We start from the raw sequence: 18,516 nt of genomic DNA, 5'->3' as shown, positions 1-18,516 counted from the left end.
GAGCTGCTTGTGCAGCTAATTTGTTCTGTATATGACTGGAGGAATGTATTTTCAGATGGTGTCTTTGTTGAACAAAGAGGCTCATTGTGCTGTACTTAAGAGGCATTCATTAACAATAAGAGTCCACAATGTATGAAGATCAGACAACGCAGACTTCAATAATTCAACCTAAAAATCGGAGAGAGAGAGAGAGAGATAGAGAGAGAGAGAGAGAGAGAGAGAGCAAGACAGAGAGTTTAAATGTGAGTCTGTGCACTCTAGCCAATTAACACCATTCCAGCTAGTGAGAGAGACAGACTTTCACAGGTTATGACCATTGAACTGAACAGAAACACATAATCCAGCAGTGAGAATGATGCTAGAAATACAAACCCAGCCGTTTGAGCCTTGTTTCTCCTCATCTCCCTGTTCTCTCTCTCTCAATTACACACTTGATTACATAACCACATCACACGGCCTCTTTCATCTCCAGAACATTGACTGAATGGCAGGATCTTTGAAGCCTAGAGACAGATGCTCCCTGTTCTCTGAATCACCACTAGGGGTGCACTGCAATGCATTTGCCTCTGGTTGGATGACAATGATACAGCCATAAACATCACCGCTGCCGCCACAAGGAAGCTGATTGAAATCAGTCTTTATGAGGAGCTATTCTGCATCTGTTGTGTGTGGCGCCGCTACTCACTGACCGTGTTGAGTATATGATTGTGCTCCCCTTTAAATTGACACATTACGTTTTAATTAGCGAGCATCCATCCCAGTCTCCCGGAACACCTGCTACAATTTAGGGAACAAATCATCTGTGAATGCTCCGGCACGGCTAATAAGAGGAAGGAATTAGATGCAGGGGCGGATTTGGAATTGGAACATTCCACATACAATGCTACCCGAAGTCACAAATAATCAAGAAATATTAGAGAGAGAGAGGAGAGGGTGGAAAGGAGAGAGGATGTGTGCGGAGGTGTTGGACGTACCTGTTGGCTCTGGCCTATAGGTGGCGTTAATCTCACTTGGGTCTGCCATTGCTGCTGATTGGTCTCGTCCCTGGCCACGATCACTAGGGGCACCGCCCGGAGGGTGGACACGGTCAAGGGCCTGAGGGCGTAGACCACTCCGTCAGCCTCTATACGGAAGTCGAACGGGTTACTGCACTCGAACTGCACCGGTCCACCTTGGCCGCAGTTCACAAACTTCACTGTAAGAGAAAGAGGGAGAGAAGAGACAGAACATGAGATTGAAGCTGAGGCAACCAGGGAGAGAGAAAGACAGTGAGTAGACACTCAGACAGAAAGATGGACATCCAGATAGACAGGGGCCCTCCTCCCACACCACTCCCAGTCTGTGTGGTATAGTCCACAAAGGTTCTCCAATTCCTCCTAAAACTCATACATAATGTATTTCAAGCTGTGCCCCAAAAGTATTGTTTAAAACTGGTGCAGTAGAAAGAGAGAAGGAGAAAGTGAGAGAAAAAATAGAATAGAAAGAAAGCAAAAGGGAAATGATACACCCCTGAAGGGCACTTGCTGAATCACAACGAATATATCTAAAATACCAAAACATTGTTTTTTTAAACTGATGTGCCAATTAGACTGTGGCTAAATGCACTGTTGTGTCTGGGTAAATAGAAGCACCAGCTTAAATAAATAAGAGGGGAATCATTTACATAGGTTCCAGACTTTTTCTTATTGCTTTTACCTCAAGATGTTGCATGCCAGCTTCTCTCCAATAACAAACACGGATGCTTTGCCGTGGTCGGCTAGCAATCCTGACTCTCAGGGAGTGAGAAGTGTGTGATGTTTATTTCATCAGTGTGTACACATACATATACACACAGCTGCAGTGACAGACACACACACATACACAGCTCCTTGGAGCTCTAGTACACAGTCCCAGAGCACTTCAGTGGCAGTGGTCTAACATTGGTTCATGTTTCAGGTGAGTGACAGTGCATCTCAAACACCACACCTGCACACACACACACACACACACACACACACACACACACACACACACACACACACACACACACACACACACACACACACACACACACACACACACACACACACACACACACACACACACACACACACACACAGTTCTACTCGTTTAAACACACATAAACAAACATCTATGCGCACACACACACACACACAGAGAGAACAGAAAAACAGCCAGCATACAGATAATACTGAAACTCCTCCAAGCTAAAGTGATCAGATGTAAATATATATAATTTCTGTGTAGGCTGCACCGATGCCATTTTAAATTATTAAACCAGACGGCAAATTACTTAACAAAGCCTTGAAGAAGGACATCTAATCTCCCATTCTTGTATTACCTTGAGGACAGACAGAGCTACAGAGAGCTGCAATTTCAGTGGGACTTTACACTGGGAGCACAGCAGTGGGAGGGAGCACATCACATGTGGGCCTGTGGAGGGAGGGAGGTTGAGCCCTGGCTCTGAACAAGAGCTAAGGTTTAACCCCTGGCCCTATTGACAGGGTGCTGATCAGGGATGTTGGAGTGTGAAAAGCAAAATAGGAGCTACAATTCTTTGGTGCACGCTCCCCCCCCCCCCCCCCCCCCCCCCCCCGAAATACAATTCACCACCTACTAATAACAACCTTTCAGTGACAGAAATAATTAACACTGTCTTGCTAGTTAAACTAAAGAGAATGTATTTTGTGTTCACTTGCATCCGGCTCTCAAAATAATACACAACATGTACCAGAACCTTTCTACAGTGGCTTGCGAAAGTATTCACTCCCCTTGGCATTTTTCCTATTTTGTTGCCTTACAACCTGGAATTGAAATAGATTTTTGGGGGGTTTGTATCATTTGATTTACACAACATGCCTACCACTTTGAAGATCCAAAATATTTTTAATTGTGACACAAACAAGAAATAAGACAAAAAAACAGAAAACTGGAGCGTACAATACTTTGTAGAGCCACCTTTTGCAGTAATTACAGCTGCAAGTCTCTTGAGGTATGACTCTATAAGCTTGGCACATCTAGCCACTGGGATTTTTGCCCATTCTTCAAGGCAAAACTGCTCCAGCTCCTTCAAGTTGGATGTGTTCCGCTGTTGTAGAGCAATCTTTAAGTCATACCACAGATTCTCAATTGGATTGAGGTCTGGGCTTTGACTAGGCCATTCCAAGACATTTAAATGTTTCCCCTTAAACCACTCGAGTGTTGCTTTAGCAGTACGCTTAGGGTCATTGTCCTGCTAGAAGGTGAACCTCCGTCCCAGTCTCAAATCTCTGGAAGACTAAAACAGGTTTCCCTCAAGAATTTCCCTGTATTTAGCGGCATCCATCATTCCTTCAATTCTGACCAGTCTCCCAGTCCCTGCCGATGAAAAACATCCCGACAGCATGTTGCCACCACCATGCTTCACTGTGGGGATGGTGTTCTCGGGGTGATGAGAGGTGTTGGGTTTGTGCCAGACATAGCGTTTTCCTTGATGGCCAAAAAGCTCAATTTTAGTTTCATCTGACCAGAGTACCTTCTTCCATAGGTTTTCGGAGTCTCCCACATGCCTTTTGGTGAACACCAAACGTGTTTGCTTATTTTTTCTTTTAGCAATGGCTTTTTTTCTGGTCACTTCCATAAAGCCCAGCTCTGTGGAGTACATGGCTTAAAGTTGTCCTATGGACAGATACTCCAATCTCCACCGTGGAGCTTTGCAGCTCATTCAGTGTTATCTTTGGTCTCTTTTTTGCCTCTCTGATTAATGCACTCCTTGCCTGGTCTGTGAGTTTTGGTGGGCGGCACTCTCTTGGCAGGTTTGTTGTGGTGCCATATTCTTTCAAAAAAAATTATAATGGATTTAATGGTGCTCCGTGGGATGTTCAAAGTTTCAGTTTTTTTTTTGTAACCCAACCCTGATCTCTACTTCTCCACAACTTTGTCCCTGACCTGTTTAGAAAGCTCTTTTGTCTTCATGGTGTCGCTTGCTTGGTGGTGCCCCTTGCTTAGTGGTGTTGCAGACTCTGGGGCCTTTTAGAACAGGTGTATATACTAAGATCATTTGACAGATCATGTGACAATTAGATTGCACACAGATGGACTTTATTTAGGGGGATAAATACTTTTTCAAGGCACTGCATTCTGGAACATAAAGCACAATGGCTAAACCACCACAACAGGTGACGGAGCCATTTTCCCAATGGCAGAGTATTGTGAAATTGTGAAAATGGGCAAAGCGTAAAGAGAGGGGAAAAACATTCACTTGATCTGACTGTTGACTTTCACAGTGGACACAAAGTTATCCAGTGAAGTGTACCTTACTGAATGAACCACCATGTCCTCACAAAAAGAGACCCGAACTACAGGCATTTTCTATGTATAAAAAAAATGCATAACAGAAGAGAGTAGAGAGACACCTAGAGATAGATAGAGAGAAGAGAGAAAATAATGAGGGTTCTAATCAATGAATACTGTACAAGCACTGAGGCTTGTTGGTTGAAAATAAAACACTGAACTAAAATGTATTCAGAGGGTTCTCAACAAGATGAATGAAAATACAATCCTGCTTTACTTCATCACGTTCGTAGAGAGGGAGGGAGAAACTGTTGAAAGGGCCCTGGATGCAACCCGTTACACTGTGCTACAGTTAACGCAGCACATCTGCAAAACAAAGCCATAGCAGTGCACTGATCTGCTGCACCTGAGGAATTGCCATTCATCTAAATATTGATGAAAAGCACACAAAGGTGTCTCAGAGAGTGGCTCGGCATTGTGGGGGAAAGAAGCAAAGCGAACACTATGAAATTAAGATATACAAGAATAAACAGAGGAGTATCTATCCTATGCCTATATGCTGGAACATACCAAGTGCCTATATATTGATCTGCACACTGCTCAGAGCAACCTCATCCAATTCGGTTTTTTTCTGTCTGTTTGAACCTGGCAAGCCAACTTCAGAGCGCGATGTGACCTTGGTTAGCTGAAGTTGTTTCCTTCCAGCCTTCAGGCAATCACCTCCACAGCACTAGTCCGTCTGATGCTCAGACACATACAGAATACAGAGAGAAGTGTCAGAACAGCTCAGCTCACAATGACAGCTTCTACTGGGTGGATGAGACTTGAGAGACAACATATCGTTGAAGGGAGAGGTGGCACAATCTACTTCACACACTCTATTCTTAAATTAGGTATATTGATTGGTTGGCTAAAGTGCTTTGTGCTTTACTTATTAACCTATAAGATCAAATAAATACATTTGATTTGATTTGATCGAAGAGATGATAGATCCAATAAATATTTTGATCTAAATCAACCCAAAACCATGTACTGTACACATTCTATATGTATGCACCTGGATGGAACATATGCTGATTTGTGTAGTGAGAGAGAGAGAGAGAGATGTAATACCCTGGGTTAGCCTACACTCGACTGTAGTGGTTTCCTTGTGAGTCTTTGTGGCACCGAGGCCTGTTGTTTGGCTGCTGAGCTGAGCTCCTGTTCCCTAGCTCAGTCTGAGATTTGGCCATGTGAACACCTCTGGGAGGCCCTTCAGCAACCAGGCGCCATGGCAATCGCTGTGCAAATTCCCAGCAGGCAGCACAAATTCCAATAATAATGAATGGGGATGTCCAGCGTGTGTCTATTCATTTATCATGGCCAGCTCCCCAACCCCCATTCCCCAGCCCCCAAGCTCCCATAGCCCATAGGAGACCAGAGCAGCATTTACTGTGCTAACCCTGGATGTTCCAGTTTATCTACAGTATATCTAGATTTATTAGCTCCCGGAGGTATAACGAAACTGAAAGAGATCCTTGCTGCCACCACCACCACCTCGGCATATCAGACATGTCGTCATGGCCACAGGGCCAGGGAGATAAAGGCCTTTGGTTTGGACAGAAATGCCGATGCAGCAGAGAGAGGGGTATATACTGCTGCTGCTGCTGCTGGGGGGGAAGAAAGCGGGCCAGTCAGCAGAAAGGCCAGTCCAACTAATGCCCCACGCCGGGGCCCAAAATTACCTCTGACTCAATGAGCCCATTCACAGGCTTATAGAAACCCTCGTAGCTGACTAACAACACAAAAACCACAGCTAACCTTCCCAATGTGTCACTCTTTTGTCTGTCTCCATCACGTGCTGCTGCTTATAGAGAGGCACAAATACAGAGAGTAGATAGAGAGAGAACAGATAGAGAGAGAACAGAGAGAGAGAAAGAAAGAGAGAGAGGGATACATCATTTGGTTATTTTTGCAGCGTTCTCGATAACGTCACAAGGAACAGTTGTTAAAAAAAAAAACGCAATCAGATGCAGCATATCTCACAGTGGGAACACATAAAGAGGCTGTCCGTGGTAGCCTAATGTCAAGAGAGTACATCAAATGTTCCAGCCTATACCTTTTAAAGCCTGTCTGCAAATCCAAATCCAGTAAGCTTGTAAAAAGCTCAAGGTCCCTGTAATGAGCTGTAAATGTGACAAGGCAGAAGCACCACGTCATGTGGTTCGTCCTGATATTTCCATCATTCATCTCCAGCTGGTGATGTCACTGACAGGTGTGAAATACTCAGCATATGTGTTTCATCAGTCACCTAACAGAAATGCAGACCCCGGCGAATGCTCCAGAGGCAATTCCATCGGGCAAATGCCTGGACGCCACTGACAAAATGCATTATTCACGAACACAGTTCACAAAATCTAGTTCATGCTCCAACGCTGGCCCTAGCTGACTGCATTGGGGATGAGGAAATGCAATACAGAAAATAGGTTCAAAATTAGCTGTGCTCGGTAGAACGTACATGCAAGAGGACGTTGATTACGAGATGGTCGCTAAACTGTAGCTGATCCACGTCGCACTTCAGTGTCTTAATTCAAATTAAAGTGCTAAGAATGTCACTCTGCTATTGGAAAATATAACAGGGGCTAAATGAATGAATGGCAATTCATGTGACACAAAATGTCATGTGAAATTAGGACTGTATACTATATACACCGAACATACAAAACATTACGAACACCTTCCTAATATTGTCTGGATGTCCTTTGGGTCGTGGATAATTCTTGATAAAAACGGGAAATTGTTGAGAATGAAAAACCCAGCAGCGTTGCAGTTCTAGACACACTTAAACTGTTGCGCCTGGCAGCTACTACCATACCTCGTTCAAAGGCACTTAAATCTTTTGTCTTGCCCATTCACCCTCTGAATGGTACACATATCCAATCCATGTCTCAATTGTATCAAGGCTTAAAAATCCTTCTTTAACCTGTCTCCTCCCCTTTATCTACACTGATTGAAGTGGAATCAATAAGGGATCATATCTTTCACCTGGATTCACCTGGTCAGTCTATGTCATGGAAAGTGTATTCCAGTCTATGTCATGGAAAGTGTATTCCAGTCTATGTCATGGAAAGTGATTGCACTTCGTCTTTTCTACTATGGCGTAATACCTTTCACAATATTTCATCCTATAATTAGCCAATTATTATGTAAAATCAAAAAGGAACACCATACTAATGCTTTTAAAATATCAAAGCTGGATACTACCCATAATTATGCATGTCTGTGCACTTCATTCACATGTAGGTGGTGTTTAAGCATTTACTATGAATACATTTTCTACAGTCTCAAGGGTAATTAGCAAACAACTTCCATTTTAGCTGGTAAGCCTCTTTAGCTTAGTTTTTTCTCAAACTCTGTTGACCATCTTAAGAATCTAAAAACCCATTTATTGTGAGGGAGATGAGGCTTGAGCAGCAATAACCCTGTGTTCAGTAAAATGAAGCTCTTGAGAGAAAGTAAACAGTTTACAGTTGATGTCTGGATGGTAGGATGATGAGGTTGGGCTTTGCCAGACTTCAGCCTTGCTTGAAGGGGTTTTACTAATGCAGTGCACTTCAAACACCATGGAGATCAACATGAAATGTTGACTTTCTCCAATAATGTCTTTCTGCTAAATAAACATGTAAAGAGGGAAAGGCTATGAAGTCACACGGGCTACACTATAGCCAGCAGCCTTACATTCTTGTGGTGACCAACACCCACAACAATTATGTGTTATTGCAGAAGACATAGTCCCCTCCTGAAACAGAGGCTTCAATTAAAGGATGAAAACACTCTAACAAATTGCAACGAGACCACCTTTCTTTATTATGCTCGCCCACACTGGCACAAACACACACAAAGAAACACAACCAGCACAAGCAGCATCATCATAGCAGCGAGCAGCAATATCCTATGCAGGTCCCTTTTAATCTCAGATAGACTGACCCATGGCCTCTCTGGATATGCTAAACAGACCCCCAGTCCCGTCCCGAGGGAATAAAACTAGCCTTCTTCCATAAATGAGATTCTCTCCTGTTCTCCTTTCTCTTTACACTTAAGTTCGCTCACATCAGCATATGACCATTTGCTCTCTTGGGGGCTAGCGGACCTGTCTGACAGTCGTTGTATTGGGAGAACAATAACAAGGTAAGATGATCGACTGCCTGCCAGTGCCCAACAGCCACCTCCATTTACTTCACTGAGAGGGAGATGCATCTAGCTTCTCTGGATATGGCCCATTAAGGTACAAAGGCCCTGTGCTGTTCTGGCTAACCTGCAGAAATTAGTCTTAGCTAGCTATATCTCCTCTGGGTTACAGTTTCGTCATCATAATATGAAGGGGTTGTATTGTCATTGTGAAGACTCTGAAGCGAATCAAAGGGTTGTTAGCTGTTGTGTTCTAACTGCTGTTTTCTACAGCTAGCATGTCAAAATTAGCCTTAGTCTTCTCTTTGTTAGGCTACATCATCATATGAGAACCTCTTATTATGAAGGCTGAAGTGCTTTTGAAGAGCTTTTAGTCACGGTATGAAATGCTGCCTGTTAGCTGCTGCTAGACGAGGAAAGTTCTGACTGGTCTAAACGGGTCACTTTGAAAGACTCAAGGAGATACCACATATTTAGAAGTCCATCAGTCTTTGTTGGGTAAATTTGATTATTCTAGTGTGTGTTTTCTGGTGGCACATCGTCTTGCGCCTAGCGTCTCGCTGGATTACTGTGTCATTGGAGCCAACAGCTGATAATGGCTAAGCTACATCCTTCTATACTAATCAGCAACATAGCTACTGGGATTTGGGTTCTGCGAGCGGAGTGATCAGGACGGCCGCTTGATACAGCGGCTCAAGCTTTAGGATGATATTAAACTGACCACATTATTAACAGGATGTCAAGTAGCTCCCTACAGCTCTTTATGGAGACTTTAGCATGGCTAGCTAGTAGCTAACTCAATGCTAATACATACAGGTTAATGGAGAATATCAGATAAATACGACAATATTACACTCGTTTTAACTGCTAGGGAGCCAACACTTCTTACCACTGTCTTTCATTCTGCTTAGAAGAGTCCTGAATTTCTTCTGACCACGTGTGTCACGTTCCTGACCTATTTATGTTAGTTTGTTATGTGTGTTAGTTGGTCAGGACGTGAGGTTGGGTGGGCATTCTATGTTTTCTGTTTCTGTGTTGGTTTTGGGTTGCCTGGTATGGCTCTTAATTAGAGGCAGGTGTTTTGCGTTCCTCTAATTAAGAGTCATATTTAGGTAGGCGTTGTCACAGTGTTCGTTGTGGGTGATTGTCTTCCGTGTCTGTGTAATTGTTTGCACCATAGGGACTGTGTACGGTTTGTTCGGTTTGTGTAGTCTAAATGTCCTATTCGTGCGTTCTTCTTGTTTTATGTGAGTTCGTCGTATAGGTTTGTCTACACCGTTTGTTATTTTTGTTAGTTTATTCAAGTTCGTGTTTTTTCGTTAATAAAAATATAATTTCACTACGCTGCGCCTTGGTTCCCTCAATACTCCTCCTCTTCCGAAGATGAAGAGGAGGAGGACCGCCGTTACAGAATCACCCACCATTCCAGAGCCAAGCAGCGTAATTTGGAGCAACGGGGAGGTATACAGGACTTATGGAGTTGGGAGCAAGTATTTAACGGAGAAGGACCATGGGCTAAAGTAAATCACCGTCCATGGGAACAGCTGGAGGCACTGAGGAGAGCAGAGGCTACCGGAGAGAGGAACCGGAGTTATGAGGGAACGCGTCTGGCACGGAAGCCCAAAAAGCCCGTGAGTAACACCCAAAAATTTCTTGGGGGGTGGCTAAGAGGTAGTGGGCCAAGGGCAGGTAGGAGACCTGCGCCCACTTCCCAGGCTTACCGTGGAGAGCGGGAGTACGGGCAGGCGCCGTGTTACGCAGTAGAGCGCACGGTGTCTCCTGTACGAGTGCATAGCCCAGTGCGGGTTATTCCACCTCCCCGCACTGGTAGGGCTAGATTGGGTATTGAGCCAGGTGTCATGAGGCCGGCTCAACGCGTCTGGTCTCCAGTGCGTCTCCTCGGGCCGGCATACATGGCACCTGCCTTACGCATGGTTTCCCCGGTTCGCCTACATAGGCCGGTGCGGGTTATTCCACCTCCCCGCACTGGTCGGGCGACCGGGAGCATTCAACCAGGTAAGGTTGGGCAGGCTCAATGCTCAAGAGTGCCAGTACGCCTCCACGGTCCGGTATTTCCGGCGCCACCTCCCCGCCCCAGCCTAGTACCTACAGTGCCTACACTACGCACTAGGCTACCAGTGCGTCTCCTGAGCCCTGTTCCTCCTCCACGCACTCTCCCTGTAGTGCGTGTATCCAGTTCGGTGCCTCCAGTTCCGGCACCACGCACTAAGCCTCCTGTGCGTCTCCAGAGCCCTGTACACACTGTATCTTCTCCCCCTACTAATCCTGATGTGCTTGTCCTCAGCCCGGTGTCACCAGTGCCGGTACCACGCACCAGGTATAGAGTGGGCTTTGAGAGTACAGTGTGCCCTGTCCCTGCTCCCCGCACTAGTGTGAAGGTGCGTATCCTTAGCCCGGTGCCTCCAGTTCCGGCACCACGCACCAGGTCTACAGTGCGCCTTATCCGGCCAGAGCCATCCGTCTCACCAGCGCCATCTGAGCCATCCGTCTCCCCAGCGCCATCTGAGCCATCCGTCTCCCCAGCGCCATCTGAGCCATCCGTCTCCCCAGCGCCGTCTGAGCCATCCGTCTGCAATGAGCCTGCAAAGCCGCCCGTCTGCCATGAGCCTGCAAAGCCGCCCGTCTGCCATGAGCCTACAGAGCCGTCCGCCAGACAGGAGCCGCTAGAGCCGCCTGCCAGACAGGAGCCGCTAGAGCCGCCCGTCAGACAGGATCTGCCAGAGCCGCCAACCAGACAGGATCTGCCAGAGCCGCCAACCAGACAGGATCTGCCAGAGCCGCCAACCAGACAGGATCTGCCAGAGCCGCCAACCAGACAGGATCTGCCAGAGCCGCCAGCGAGCCATGAGCAGCCAGAGCCGTCAGAGAGCCATGAGCGTCGAGAGCCGTCAGCCAGCCATGAGCGTCGAGAGCCGTCAGCCAGCCATGAGCGTCGAGAGCCGTCAGCCTGCCATGAGCGTCGAGAGCCGTCAGCCTGCCATGAGCGTCGAGAGCCGTCAGCCTGCCATGAGCGTCGAGAGCCGTCAGCCTGCCATGAGCGTCGAGAGCCGTCAGCCAGCCATGAGCGTCGAGAGCCGTCAGCCAGCCATGAGCGTCGAGAGCCGTCAGCCTGCCATGAGCGTCGAGAGCCGTCAGCCTGCCATGAGCGTCCAGATTCGTCAGTCAGCCAGGAGCTGCCCTTCAGCCAGAAATGGCTATATACCCAGAACTGCCCCTCAGTCCAGAGCTGTCTCTCTGTCCGGAGCTGCCTTTCAGTCCGGAGTTGCCCCTCTATTATGATCTCCCTCTCTATCTTGATCTACCTCTTTATTCTTATCTATCCCTCTGTCTTTATTTATTCCTCTGTCCCGGTGCTGTCCCTGTCATGGATGTTACAAAGAGGATTTTGTGGGATATGGGTGGACATTTTTAGGGGTAGATGGAGGTTGGGATTGACTATGGTGGGGTGGGGACCTCGCCCGGAGCCTGAGCCACCACCGTGGTTAGATGCCCACCCAGACCCTCCCCTAGACTTTGTGCTGGTGCGCCCGGAGTTCGCACCTTATGGGGGGGGTTATGTCACGTTCCTGACCTATTTATGTTAGTTTGTTATGTGTGTTAGTTGGTCAGGACGTGAGGTTGGGTGGGCATTCTATGTTTTCTGTTTCTGTGTTGGTTTTGGGTTGCCTGGTATGGCTCTTAATTAGAGGCAGGTGTTTTGCGTTCCTCTAATTAAGAGTCATATTTAGGTAGGCGTTGTCACAGTGTTCGTTGTGGGTGATTGTCTTCCGTGTCTGTGTAATTGTTTGCACCATACGGGACTGTGTACGGTTTGTTCGGTTTGTGTAGTCTAAATGTCCTATTCGTGCGTTCTTCTTGTTTTATGTGAGTTCGTCGTATAGGTTTGTCTACACCGTTTGTTATTTTTGTTAGTTTATTCAAGTTCGTGTTTTTTCGTTAATAAAAATGTCATTTCACTACGCTGCGCCTTGGTTCCCTCAATACTCCTCCTCTTCCGAAGATGAAGAGGAGGAGGACCGCCGTTACAACGTGAAATGGTCAGATCACGCATTGAAGAAATAATACCCACTTCTTTGAAGGAGATCACCAGTAGCATACCATAACCGCTAACATGTTTCACATCTCCTTCGCTCTCTCTGAGATCAAAGCGAGATAATGAAAACCTATTTCTTTGAACAATTAAAACTACAGTTTTAACTGTAAATGATTATGGGGCTAACAGGGGGGCCAGTGTGTGTGTCCAGATAAAACCACTCTAACCTCTACTCCCGTTGGAATCTATCTGACTGTAGCTGCCTGGGCCGGCACTGCCCAGAACCTTTCGGACAACGTTAAATCAATGTTATTAGAAATAAAACTGTTTCACTTTGTGTCTTTAACAGCCGTCCTTTAGCTCCCCCTCCCATAAAGGTCATCCAGTTTTAATTGCTCTCTACCCTTGTTCAATTTTTAACTGCTGAACATTGCTCAATTTGTCCAATCTGCAGGCTAACACCTTCCATGAGAAAGGGATGGAGGGAGTGAGTGAGGGAAGGAGGGAAAGAAGAGGAGGGCAAGGAAAAGCAATCTATGTGAGGATAGATCTCAGAGGGGCGGATTCTAAGACGCCTTTTCAAAATCAGATTATGAATAATAAGCCACTTTCCGTGTCCACATTCATTGGACCTTACTGCAGCAGCGTGTATAACCAAGGTTATTTCCCAGTGACCATACAGTGAAGGGAAACACATTTGTCCAACGTTACACAGCTTTCTGCATCCTTTTCAGCTGGGCTACAGTACTGTTAAAGTGCCATTACTTCTGAGGCACTGAGAATTTGACACAGGTCAGCCCTGGAATGGAAGGCTGGGAAAAATTCAGGAAATACTGTGCCAATGGAAAAGAACAATAGACAATAGAAATACAATTTTGCCAAAGCTAATGAATGTGAAATGAACTTTAGATTCACCGTCAACATAAAATGATGTTATTATTTCACTCACAAACATATTGAAACAAACAGACACCCACACAAACAAAAATAGAGCCAACAGTCTCACTCTCACATATAGACACACAGCACCACTGACATCCAATTTTCTAAAACATGGAAGGAAGTGAAAAGCTTTTACCCTTAACTCTGCACTGAAATAACTGAAATCACCTTTTGAAAACCACTCTGGTACAATATAAGGGCCATTACTGAGTCCACTCAGATGGTGTAACACGGTAAAAGCAAAAAAAAACTATAAACATGGTAAAAGCAGTTCAAACAGGTCCTATACCTGTATAAGACCTTACTTTAATATACCAGTACTCTAACTGCACTCAGAACATGGGGCTCTCATATAAAACCTTGAAAGAAGAAGGCCAGCCATCAACCTTGCCATCATCAGCTGATCAGTTAAAACCCTGCTGAGGAAGGCAGGGTCCAGGGCTAGAAATGGAGCCAGGCAGAGAGAGGGAACATATTTCTGTTGGCTGCATTGCTGGATCACGAGGGGGCTGGCCACTAAAGTGCCTGAGTGCAACCTGTAATGGGGCATTAGCCGGGGCTTTTGATCTGAAACCCAGGACTTCAAAGCTATTCTTTTTATCCCCTTGATCATTTGTCAGAATGCCTCTGTCATAAAAAAACGCTGTGGCCGAGAGAAAACAATGAGTGCTGAGGTTTCCAATGTGGGCATGTTTTAATTTGGGCCCGTACGTTTTTTAAATCATCACTCCAGTCAATCAAAAAGGGGGCTGTCACCGGGTTGTTCCTCACAGCAGGGTCTGGCTGGGAGTTGTAGTTTCCAACAGGCCAATATTCTTCATAGTTCAGTGCAGAAAACGTGACAATTAACTACAATGACCATAATCCATTGCGCGCCTACTTGTACAGTCAGTGTTTATTTTACACGTGCTATGGAAAAGAGACAGAAGAATGTGCAATTGAGGGATAGGGAGTAGTTGCTTCGCGACGGATCTCTACCAGAAAATACTAAGTCACATGTCAAACTCATTCCACAGAGGGCCGAGTGTTTGCAGGTTTTTGCTCCTTCCTTGTACTTGATTTATGAATTAAGGTCTCTAATTAGTAAATGAAGTCCCTTCACCTGGTTGTTTAGGTCTTAATTGAAAGGAAAAACCAAAAACCTGCAGACACTAGATCCTCCATGGAATGAGTTTGACCTCCCTAATCTAAGTATCTAGCAGTCATAAAAGTATGCCTTTATTTTGAAGAACTACTAAAATAGTGATTTTGTCAGACAGTATAGGCAGCAAGTCTATAGACATGAGATGATTACTTGGAATTAAATAATAAAGTCATCAAATAAAAACATTGTAATATACACAACAACTGAAATATTTGCTTAAAGTAATGTGATTAAATGATGGTCAATAAGTAATAAGCAGTAATGGGCAGTGACTACCGTCATGGGATGGCATTCAACCCACATAATGAATAGTGGATTTGTGACTCGTTTCAGGAAACTAGACATATGTCACGCGTCACTACTTCACAGGAGAGCCATTTGAACGTAAACTTTTTTTTAAATCAAAATGCGTTTTGGGGCAGAAATGCCTACTGGAACATGTGAACTTTCATGTGCCTTAATAACAAACTTGTATGCCATCTGTAAATACAATTGTTAAATTACAAGCCTAGTTGGTTTTGCCACAGAAAAAGTCAGCAACCTTCCCACTAGCCATGATTGGCTGAAATAATGAGTGGGCTAGAAATGCCTAGAGATGAGTTCGGATTGGTCTGCCATGTAGCAAGCTTCTGTCCATACAATGAGCTGGTCAGTATGTGAAGGTAATCCTTTCTAACAGTGCTTTTTTGAAAGATATCACATAGTAGAACTGCATAAGTGTTGCTCTCCACTTTCTGGAGGACTGAGTTTTGAAATCAGTGGAAATAGAGTATGATAGCTAAGGAGATGGAGAAAATTCCAGCGTTTGATTGCAAATATGCAGACGGAGTCGAAAAGAGAACACACAGAAGGCTGTTGTATAAAACGCCCGTCTCCGGATTGCCTCTTCAAACTAAGGGCAACCATGGCATCCATAACAGAGAGGGAGAAGCATCCACCCATGTATACAGGTAAGATGATCTAGCTAGCTACATTTTCAGATATTACACCTTTCTAATTTTGTCAGAACGTTGTTTTCATTTCAAGTTAAAGTGTACTGTTAGCTAGCTAGCTAACGTTACATGTATGATCTGTGTAGTAATAGCCTAATTGTTAGCTACCTAACATTGAACCTGATTGATTAGCTACCTGCAGATTCATGCAGGGTAGTAACGTTATGAGTTGGGATTACGGTTCATTGTTTAGCTAGCTAGCTACATGTCTAAACAAAATACTCCACTATGCAAGTAACTATTTCAATAGAATGTTTATGATGTCACTTCGACAACTGTTGATGGATGTAGCTGGCAAATTCGCTCTGGCTATCTACTGTCACGCCCTGATCTGTTTCACCTGTCTTTGGGCTTGTCTCCACCCCCCTCCAGTTGTTGCCCATCTTCCCCATTAACCCTGTGTTCCGTCCTCCTGGGTTTTGACCCTTGCCTGCCCGACCCTCTACCTGCCCGCCTGACCACTCTGCCCGTCCCTGACCCTGAGCCTGCCTGCCGTCCTGTACCTTTGCTCCACCTCTGGATTACTGAACTCTGCCTGACCTGACCCTGAGCCTGCCTGCCGTCCTGCATCTTTGCTCCAGCTCTGGATTATCGACCCCTGCCTGCCTTGACCTGTCGTTTGCCTGCCCCTGGTGTTACAATAAACATTGTTACTTCGACATGGTCTGCATCTGGGTCTTACAGTATCCTGATATCTACTCCAATTTCAGAGCACTCTGGTCTGAGTGTGCCAAAGCGCAGAATAACTGACAAATTTACGAACGCCCAAAACCCGTTGAATATGGCCGGTGTCATTAAAAGTTGCCAATTTTTTTAAATGAAATTGTTGCCAGCAGCACCGTTGCAGTCACCAACGCTCTGGATAACATAAAAACAGCCTAACCAGCTCTGCTAGGGTGATTAAAATGGTCAGAGTGAGCTGTTCTCTCATTTGTGTCCGGAAGTAGCTAGCAAGCTACCCAATGTTAGCCAGTTAGCTTGAGTGCCTGACTGCTTTTGTTAGGTCAGAACGCTCGGATAAACCCTACATTTCGGCCAGAAACGTTTACGAACACCCAGAGCACACTCTGGCACTCCAGATTAAATTTACGAACACACCCGTAGTATAAACCAGACTTTAGACTTGACATTTTGGTTGTTTAGTACATAGCCTCACAGGTGAATCCTTAAAGAGATAGGTGGGGCTAAAGTTTAAAGGGTGTGAACGATGCTGAATGGGTGTAGACAAAGAAGAGCACTCCAGTAGCTACCAAAACATTCGAGGACCATTTTCTCAAAAGTGAGGTTACAAGTTTATCAACTTTCAAAGCAGAATTACTTTCCCATTGTTCCTCAACTGTAGTGTATGATATACAATCTTCTAGCTCTGAGCCTCTACTTTTATCCAATGTAAAAAACACCATTTAAAATGTTGCTACATAAGATCGAGCCGGTCGGTCACATTTAATGTTAAACAAAATAATTGAAACGAATTAGAAAACCGTGATCTTTTTTAAAATAATTGACAAAAACCGAACCGACCTCAAAGCACTAATCGCGCAGCACTAGCGTTGTGGGGTATGTGCATGTGTGTGTGTGTGTACTGTACTGTACTCTGCTGTCTTCACAAGGGCCGATATAGGTCATTATCCCAGGTGTTGGGGACAAAACATTTGACACCAGTGTCGATGGCTATGTCTCTCTCACACCTCCCACCCCAGGTCTAAACTGCTGACAGCTTTAAAATAATGGCCTGCTCTCTGGTCTCCTCTTCCAATGTCTTCTACCATGGTAAACACTATCCATCAAAATACAACCAGACAAAAGTGTAACAACATGCTGGCTGATCTTAGCCAATGGCACGACACACTGGCTGGGCCGCAAACTGAAGCGAATGCTTTGACACCTATTTAGACTTTAAAGTGTCCCTTAATATGTTTGTACCTGTTTAGGGCATTCAGAAACATCCTACACCAAACCTTCCAACTCCTGTTTGCTTCTAATCAGTGGCAGTAAATTCAAATAAAACGCTCAATTGAATTGTTTAGATTCACTATGGACAGAAAGTGGCGTGTGGCTGAGATCAAGAAGGATCAATAGGCTGAACACACTCAAAGGGCTCAGATCTCCTGATTGAGGGGTAGCATTATCATAAATTAAACCGCTGATAGACATGTAGAGAGAGAATCGTATTGCTGCTATCAGGAAGTATGTGGCAGATGTATAAAATAAAGGGCAGAGGCTTCTGCAAACTCAACCAGACATGATTTGCATCACCACCCAATTCAAATGACCTCTCAGCACAGCAGTTTGGGAGATATTCTATTTCTATGGAGGTGTGGAAACGGACAGACTGGCGTCCAGCAGTATTTTAGCATTTCCATTCAGTGAGCGTGTGAATTCTTTTAATGTGCCTGTTTGCACATTCCAGCCAAAAACCCAGCATCCCCAAGTGTTGCAGCATTTCTGCCAAGTTTCAGGCATTGCTCCTCTCAGGTGCTTGACATGGGTGAGCTACTGAGCTTCACTTGACAATGAAATCGTCAGGGATGGGTAGGGGGCAATTAACTATTTGTCAAGTCATTTATGCTTTGAAGGCATTTGAATTAAATCAAACTGGACCATCATTTCCGTGGTGGTTAGGAGTGGGATTTACACCACTTATAAAATAGAGTGGTGAATATAAAACAGACCAAACCACTTCAGTGGTTTAGCAAAGCTAACAAGGAACAGCTCTTGACTTTTTTTACATAATTTGAATAGTCATCATAACGTGAGTGAGAGCTTGTGATGACCAAATAATGAGCAGATCTATATAATTAGATGACTATAAGTTCTAAATCAATTTATCACTGGGATATAAAGCTAGCACTGCATTGCGTCACGTATAAGAACAGCCCTTATCCGTGGTATACTGGCCGTATACCACACCTCCTCAGGCCTTATTGCTATTATAAACTGGCTGT

The 18,516-nt window shown here is 45.0% G+C and overlaps 1 protein-coding gene across 1 annotated transcript in view; it reads right to left on the bottom strand.

Moving 5' to 3' along the window:
* LOC129813995 (cadherin-2-like) overlaps positions 1-18,516 on the bottom strand; it is a 115,022-nt gene that overhangs the window by 38,304 nt on the left and 58,202 nt on the right. Inside the window, exon 3 of the mRNA XM_055866694.1 lies at positions 975-1,195. Within this exon, the coding sequence (XP_055722669.1) occupies positions 975-1,195 (221 nt within the window). The remainder of the gene's footprint in view (positions 1-974; positions 1,196-18,516) is intronic.

Source organism: Salvelinus fontinalis, chromosome 17, assembly GCF_029448725.1.
Source record: "Salvelinus fontinalis isolate EN_2023a chromosome 17, ASM2944872v1, whole genome shotgun sequence".
NCBI classification, from domain to species: Eukaryota; Metazoa; Chordata; class Actinopteri; order Salmoniformes; family Salmonidae; genus Salvelinus; species Salvelinus fontinalis.
Note: the sequence above shows the minus strand (reverse complement) of the source record. Positions and strands in the feature narration are given on the sequence as shown.